Source organism: Ammodytes marinus (genome assembly GCF_949987685.1).
Source record: "Ammodytes marinus genome assembly, chromosome: 1".
Lineage (NCBI taxonomy): Eukaryota > Metazoa > Chordata > Actinopteri > Uranoscopiformes > Ammodytidae > Ammodytes > Ammodytes marinus.
In genome coordinates, this window is record NC_137230.1 from 8,382,435 (window position 1) to 8,391,108 (window position 8,674).

The window sequence follows — 8,674 nt, forward strand, 5'->3', positions numbered from 1 at the left end:
CAGTCTCCGGCCCGGCGGACCATGGTGGGACTGACGGAGCCTCCACCGCTGCTGCTGCTGCTGCTTGGACTGCTGTGGCTCCGCTCCGCTCTGCTGTGTGCAGGTGAGGAACAACAATGCATCCGACACACTGATGTAATGTTCAGAAGGAAAGCGGTGCATGAATTGAATGTGTCTTATGTGCTGTTATTTCAACATGCCTTTGTGCTGTATAGGCTATGTAGTCAAACCATGAAGACGATTCAATGGATAGTGGTTGGTTGTTTGTTTGCATGTTTTGTCATCCTTGGAGATCTAGTTAAACAATGCTTCTCGTAGGCTATGTATCATTACATCATTGACTGACTATCACAACAGAGCACTACTTCTATGAAAGCTGATGTTCACAGCCGGATAGCATTGGCCGTTATTGTTCTTTCTCCTGTGTCCCTGTGGCAAAGTGATATGATTGGTGAAGACAGCGTGTTTCCATTGTTGTGATCGGCTGCAGTGAGATGCCGAGGCTATCACTGTGCACGGATCGATCTGCGGTGGGGAAATGATCGGGGTTAGTGTGGAAACACGGATGCTCTCGCTCAAATGTGATGCTGCTATCAGCATTACATCACTGCTGCTTCTCCTCTGCAGCCACTCACTCAATCCCTCTCTCTCTCTCTCTCTCTCTCTCTCTCTCTCTCCCCCTCCCCATCCCCCTCACCCACCCACCCCCATCTCTGTATTATCATATCCTGCTCACACTTTTATTGGCATGGAAATAAAGGAGGAGGCTGCCATGGCAAGACTCTTTCAGATTTAAAAGGAAAGGTGTGTGTGTGTGTGTGTGTGTGTGTGTGTGTGTGTGTGTGTGTGTGTGTGTGTGTGTGTGTGTGTGTGTGTGTGTGTGTGTGTGTGTGTGTGTGTGTGTGTGTGTGTGTGTGTGTGTGTGTGTGTGTTACGATCTTTATTTATAAAGCACTTTCAAAACACGTAGTTACCTAGTGCTTCACACACACACATGTGCAATGTGAACAAATAAGTAAATATGGACACAATTACAATAAATACCAAAAGTGGGCTAGTAAGTGTAAAGGTGGGTTAAGAGACGCTTAAAGATGTGTGTGTGTGTGTGTGTGTGTGTGTGTGTGTGTGTGTGTGTGTGTGTGTGTGTGTGTGTGTGTGTGTGTGTGTGTGTGTGTGTGTGTGTGTGTGTGTGTGTGTGTGTGTGTGTGTGTGTGTGTGTGTGTGTGTGTGTGTGTGTGTGTGTGTGTGTGTGTGTGTGTGTGTGTGTGTGTGTGTGTGTGTGTGTGTGTGTGTGTGTGTGTGTGTTGGAGGAGGAGGAGGAGGAGGAAAGAGAAGCAGTCAGACACACTCCATTAAACACACTCTATCCAAAACACTTGTCAGTACTTGTTTGACCTGCCTCTTCACACAAAAAGTACTAGTCTAGGACACACACACACACACACACACACACACACACATTCACACTAACCAGCTGTGTGGCTGCTGTAAGAAGAAAAGCATTATGTGTGTTTTAGAGGCTCAGTATTTGTATTTAGACACAGAGGATCCAATGTTCTTTTTGTAAACTGATGAAAAGAGCTGAAGGTCTTAATACTGCAACATAGCCAAATGTATTCTAGAACCAAAACTTAAGTACAAGTTTGATGTATTTTATCTTTGTTTATAGTACTCAACTTTATATCTATCTACGTATAAGTATCCACGTCACTACATTTAGCAGCTAGATTTAATAGCCTGTGTTTAAGACTGTGCCTAAAAAGCATCATGAGCTTGTAAAATCAAATGCATTGTTTGAGATGAAGTGGTTTCCATTTTGTTTGGCCTCACAAAGGAGTAGCGTTTCAGATGTCTGTGAGTTGTCAGCTCTTTAGTAGAACCGTTCATCATGCAGTGATGCATCAGTATTAACCATCTAATAATGTCAGATAAAAGGATAGAGCAGTCACAGTCACAGAGATAACTAACTGTCAAGGGGGCCTTTTATTCTGCATTAAAAGGAACGTTAGCTTCTGATACCTTAGGCACGCTGTCTTTGCTATTAATACACACTGTGCTGACTTCACTGATTCATCATGAAGAGCCTGACACAAACACACTGGCTCAGCAGAAGTGAGCAGCAGACGCTCTACTGTGTGACCATGTTGGAGAGTTAATGTTAAGCACTTCAGCTAGAATGTTCTGTCTCCGTGGTTTTCGGGGGTTTAAATAAGAGGCTTCTTGGACAGATCCTTCTCGCATGCCTTTCATTTTTCTACTACCGCATTAAGCTTTGTATATATATCTGTTCTGGGTCAATTCTTTACCACTGATTGTAACATTCACCTCACATTACCTCACTCTCTCCACTGGCATGAGGCCTTTCTCTTTTCAAATAGCTGTGAGGGTTAATAGAATAGGATTTGTGGCCTGCTGTCCGTAGTCATCTCTGTCTTGTTGGTGGAGCTACTCTCAGACACCTCACACTGTGTTGTTCCCTGGAGCGATGGCAGCGGAGGCGATGCTGTTGCCTTGGCTGCCAGTTTGACTGCTGCTGCGAGTTCTGCTGCTTTTTTTTTTTTTTTCGTTTTTAGCTCCTCTGAAAGACACTGAGGTCATTTGTGCTCATTTGTTGTGTATTAGAATGGGTTGAAACTCATACTATCTATGGTTGAAACTTTTGACACTGATCAGAGACAAATAAATTATACATTTGGATAAAATGTTACACACTTTTGGAGTTGTAGCAGAAATAAGGTGACATACCTTAATACATTGATCTTTCAAGCACTAGTACATTTTGCGATTTTTGGCGGTTTTGCTTTCATACCTAACTAAACCTTGTCAGTTTGCTGTATATTTCTCCTAAACATCTATCTTTAACGGCCATTACCTCAACATACGTTTTTATCAACTAACATTTTCATACGAGTTCATTACAGAAGGATTTGTTCATTTGTTGTTTATTGTCTGATTTATGATATACCTCTTTGATCATGCTGAAAGTGCATTTTTAAGAACTGTCCATATGTTTTGATTTATAAAATGAATTTGCGCTGTATTCAAAATCTGTCAATGTAAGTAACCAACTGGCATTCTATAGGTTCAAAATGTTACACTATTCACCTGCAGTGTCTCTCCAAAATGCATTACTGCCAGAACTTCTGTCAACTGTCAGTGTTCCTTGTACAGATCCACCATGTCATTGTGTGTTTTGTTGCAGACATGTGCACGTCTACAGATGGACTGACCTTACTAATGTGTGTGTGTTCATCTCCCATGTGTCCCCTCTGCTACCTTCAGGCTGCAGTGAGCGGGTGGAGGTCCATGCAGAGCGGAGGGGAGTGATCTACAGTCCCTCCTGGCCTCTGAACTACCCCGCTGGAGTCAACTGCAGCTGGCACATCCAGGGAGGTCAGGGAGAGGTCATCACCATCAGGTAAAACCCCCCACACATACAGTTTATATACACACACATGACATTTGTTTTGAGGTATAAGCTCCTAAATGTTCGATGTTCTATCCCTAGTTTCCGTAACTTTGACGTGGCTGAGTCGGGCCGTTGTTTGGGGGACTGGCTGGTGCTGACTCCAGCGTGGAATGGGGAGTCCAGACGCTGTGGCTCCGTGCTGCCTAAGCCCTTCATCTCCACCAGGGGGCGTGTCTGGCTCTATTTCCACTCTCAGGCCAACAGCACAGGACAGGCCCAGGGCTTCCGCCTCTCCTACATCAGAGGTGAGCTGGACTAGGGGGGGGGGGGGGAGGTATATATTGAGGCTATCTTTAATGCAAGTTATGTTGATTAAACATTTACATTTTATTTTATTTAAAAAAAATAATAATAACTTATTCACTTTTTCATTTACGTTTAATGTATTTTATTTCCATTCAATCCTTAGCTTCAGTGAAACCAAATATGTAGTTTAAGAGAGTGTAATATTGAAATAAAACTGTAAACAGTTCTGAAGGTATTCGTGTGAAAGCTTATAGTGATAGATAGATATTTTCATATCTAGATGGTGTAATTTATAACAATCATAATAACCTTAGAATCCCCTGTGTCACATTATAGCAGTGTTTCTTTTTGCTATATGACCTCATCACTAGATATTGTTTGTTCTTGGCTCTATTTGCTCTGCTTGCTAAACTCTGTTGTCAGACTGTGGGCCACAGTGAGCTGAAGCGCTATGCTGTGGCTTGGGCAAGAGCCAATCCCATCATTTCTCTAGAGTCAGTGCAGGGGGAACTCAGCCATAACATTGTACACAAATTGTTGTAATATTTATTTTGTTTTACAATAACAAATCATCAATCATTTATCATATCAAAGGCCTGGATGTGTTCAGGAGTGTTATAGTGGCTTTCTGTTTGACCCAGGACATTACAACACTGGGTCAGGATTGACAGAGTTTTATAATTAAAAAATGGGGTTTAGCTGCCGGGCTATGCTCAAGATAGAAAGTTAAAGCCATTAGTTGATGATTGCCCTAGTAGTGGCAATGAAGGCAAATTGTAGTGTAGCCTATATTTGTGAGGAATGTCACACTAGTTTCTTAGTGTATGATTGAGATCACTGTTGGTTGTGTGTGTATGATCTTAAAATCAAACGTGTTCTTTTTTTTTTGCGCTCAGCTAAATGCTAACACGGGTCCCTTCCTCTCCTCTTCAGGTCACCTGGGTCAGAGCAGCTGTCAGTCGGATGAGTTCCTGTGTGGGAACGGGAAGTGTCTGCCTCGCTCCTGGAAGTGTAACGGTCAGGACGAGTGCGGCGACGGGACAGACGAGCGCTTCTGTTCCCCCCCTCCCACCGAGGCCTCTCCTGGCCTGTGTCCGTATGGCTCTCTGCCCTGCACCCAGGCCCAGTCCACCCACTGTCTGCCCGCCGCACTGCGCTGCAACGGAGCCAGAGACTGTCCTGATGGTACGGACGAGCTGGGCTGCCCCGACACCGCCTGTGGTAAACGTATGGGCAACTTCTACGGCTCCTTCGCCTCCCCAGATTTCTTCCGTGCCAACAGGAGTGGAGTGCTGGAGCTGAGGTGTTCGTGGTGGCTAGACACCCAGGATCCAAAGCCCATAGTGCTGCAGCTGGACCTGCAGCTGGGGCCTGGGGACTCTCTGCATGTGTATGACGGCCTGCTGCAGAGGGCAGAGCATCTCCTACAGGTGTTATCCTATCATAACAACAGAAGGCCTGCACTGCTGGAGTCAAGCAGGGGGCAGATGAGTGTTCTGTACATGGCCCAGCCCCGCAGCCCCGGACACGGCTTCAACGCTACGTACCAGGTAGGCTTATAGCTGGGAAGATTACCACCTGTTTTTAAAACTTATTCTCTCCAGATTTAAGTGTAGTGTCAAAACAACCATTTACACTCCTCACAGTGCTATTTCTAAATCTCCTCTTTTTAGCCTCTGTCTGAAATGCTCTTTTTTAAGAGCCTTTAAGCCCCGCAAAAAGCACAGTCTGTGCCAATCTAATCCAATCCAATCTGTCAATCAAACTGCCACTTAGTGCTAAATAAGGGAAGAGAAATCTGGAAGGTGGAGGTGAAGAAAAAGAAAGAGAGGGTTGTTTTCTCTCATACACTGGGAATCTACACACACTGGGGACCCATATTGATGTTAAAGAAAACGTGAAAAAATGCATTTTGCATTATACAGTAGGTGACCTTTAAATCCTTCATCTCATCCCAACACTGCATGTTTCACAGTATATCTTCTTTTGGTTCCTTTCACCATCTCTATCTTCCCTAATAAATCAGCCCTTTTCTGATTAGCATGGATGAACTAGATGGATGTTGGTGCAAAGAATCCCTCAGTCATCATTTGTTTTCAACACTGACATATTTCTCCTCTGCCCTTCCCAGGTCAAAGGTTACTGTTTCCCTGGTGAGCGTCCCTGTGGCAGTGAGCAGGGCTGCTACTCCGAGCGCCAGCGCTGCGACGGCTACTGGCACTGTCCGTCTGGCCGTGACGAGGAGGCCTGTCCCTCCTGCCCGCGGGGGGAGTTCCCCTGTGAGGGGGCGGCCGCAGTGTGCTACCCCGCCTCAGAGCGCTGCAACAACCAGAAGAGATGTCCAGACGGCTCTGATGAAAAGAACTGCCACGACTGCCAGCCGGGGAACTTCCACTGCGGCACCAACCTGTGTATCTTTGAGACGTGGCGCTGTGACGGTCAGGAGGACTGTCTGGACGGGAGCGATGAGAGGGACTGCTTGGTGGCCGTGCCCAGGAAGGTGATCACTGCGGCCCTGATAGGAAGCCTGGTCTGCAGTCTGCTGCTGGTCATCGCACTAGGCTGTGCCCTCAAACTACACTCCCTCAGGAACAGAGAGTACAGGTGAGGTTGGGGGGGACGCAACACTTCAGCCTGTTTTTTGAATCTGGAAATCATCAAATCTTCCTCTTCCTACACTGCTTTTGCAAGATGTGTACTACTTGGTTTTTTCTTCATCCCGCCTTTGATGCGTTCATTGCTTTGTGTCACCATAACAACATTGTTTTATCTCTTTGATTACATACCAGTTTACAAACCTAGTTTGTGTATTAACACCATATGTCCGTGATTGTGAGGAGATATTCACTGATTGACAAGCCTTCTCCAGAATTGTGACCCCACCTTTAAAGCACATTGTCTGAATCAATCACTTAACTTCTTTCTCCTCTCCTCTGCCCTGCTGTCTCTCTGCTCTCCTGGCTCTTGTCTGTCCCTTGCAGAGCTTTTGAGACTCAGATGACTCGCATGGAGGCTGACTTTGTCCAGAGAGAGGCCCCCCCTTCCTATGGACAGTTAATCGCCCAGGGCCTCATCCCTCCAGTGGAGGATTTCCCAGTGTACAACCCCACTCAGGTAGTACACACATGTTGATATCTAAGAGCAGCAAGAAACCAATCTCAAACCATTCCTTTAAGGGATAAGGGGGAGGACACCCCTCAGCTAGTCATAGCAGTCAATAAACTTTCCATAGCTCTACTCATGCAAATAGTGTTAGTAGACAATTTAAATAGTGAAATGGATCCCTGTAATAATCCTCTTGACATAACAGAAAATGTATTTGGATATCCATAGCAAATGGTCCCTTGGTTTTAAAGTGTTCAGTTTAATATACAATTGTACTTACAGCTGTAATGGAGGACAGGACCTATCATTTGGATGGCTGCTTTAGTCAGACCTATCCACATGATAGGTCTATTAAGAGTTCACTGTTCAAACCTAGAACTCTGCCACCCTGCCTGAACTGCAGCTTTGTTTGGAGTGCAAACAGAGAAATGGACTACTGCCTGACGATAATTGCGTCTCATTTACACTTCTGCTGGCTTCACACCAGCACAGGAAATAGGGCTGCATGGGCCCACTGCCAGGTAAAATCTACTTGACATTTACTTAGTGCTCCTCTGTGTCTTCCTGTATATCTGCCCCTCCCCCTCTCCTCCAGGCCTCCGTCTTACAGAACCTGCGTCTGGCCATGCGCAGGCAGATCAGACGTCACTCCACACGGCGCTCCACCTCCTCCACCTGCCGCCGGCACCTGGGTCACCTGTGGAGCCGCGTGTTTCAAAATGGAGGTCGACCCAGAGGCAGCGTGGCCCTGCTGGACCCCCCTGGACCCACACAGATCACACTGGGGCTCCACAGCTACCGGACTGTGGGCGTGCAGGGGCCCCGGGCTGCAGCCAGGGCTGCTGGAGCTGCTGGATCTGGGCTGGGGGATGAGGTGGGATCCCGTGGCTCAGCTAGCATGGGCCTGCAGCCATACACTCCTGAGAGCCCCGCGTCACCTCTCTCCCTGCAGTCGGTGGACAGTCAAGAAGATGAGCTGTCACCTATTAGCAGCAGGGACACGCGATCAGAGCCCCCCACCCCTGTTCAGAGTGACTCTTCTTCAGGCCACAGCGGACTAGCTCACACTCCCCAGGAAGCCTACGTACCCCCCTGCCACCCACGGGCGTCTAGGAAACTGGTTCTGGAGCTGGCCGTTAACCTAAAAGGTGTTTCCTTGAGACGATACTCCCCACTGGGGCCCCTGTCCCCTATCTCACCCCCTCTGTTTTCAAGCAGCTCCCAGACACCCACAACCGGCCCTAACTCCCCCGGGCTGGGGCTGGGGGTGACGTCCCCTTGTGAGGCCTCGTCCTCTTTGGTTAAGGGGGAGGACAGAGACGGCCATTTTACCGTGGAAGTGCCAGGCAGGGAAATGAGAAACAGGCACGAGAGGAGGAAGAAGGGCAAAAGTAGACTGTTCAGGTTGAGCAGGACCTTCAGTGACGAGGGAGGAGATTCAGGGAGGGACACCACGCCATCCTGAAGGGTTCCCCTCTGTCTGTAAAGACCTGCTGTCAGTCATATCTGCTCTGCTAAAGTGTCCTTTTAAATGTGTCCCCACCAGACCCAGAGGTGAGAGCTGTACCTTATGCCTCATTTCCACTGAGCGGCACGGTTTGGTATGGAATGGTTACCATAGATCTGGCTTGTGTTTCCACTACCGACAGTACCCTTACTTGGTTGATGGGGTATATGTCGGATGGCGATAGCTGCAGTCAGAATTTACAGTCTATGGGTCAGGGCCGTTGAACAGCACTGGCCCTTACAATCAGTCTTTGTTCTGGCAGCAGCAGATACATAACTATCCTGACATCATAGCAGCGAGACCCAGTGTAGCCCCACAATTAATTCAATGAGGAGGAAGAACACGGC

General features: G+C 47.2%; 1 protein-coding gene across 1 annotated transcript; it reads left to right on the forward strand.

Annotated features, from left to right (window-relative positions):
- lrp3 (low density lipoprotein receptor-related protein 3) lies at window positions 1-8,285 on the forward strand (the record flags this gene model as incomplete). Its single annotated transcript, XM_080041236.1, has 7 exons — window positions 1-103; window positions 3,283-3,418; window positions 3,509-3,714; window positions 4,649-5,265; window positions 5,847-6,319; window positions 6,697-6,829; window positions 7,416-8,285. Exons 1-7 carry the CDS (start codon window positions 22-24, stop codon window positions 8,283-8,285), a joined length of 2,517 nt encoding a protein of 838 aa, XP_079897362.1. The 5' UTR covers window positions 1-21.
- Window positions 8,286-8,674: the final 389 nt, after the last annotated feature.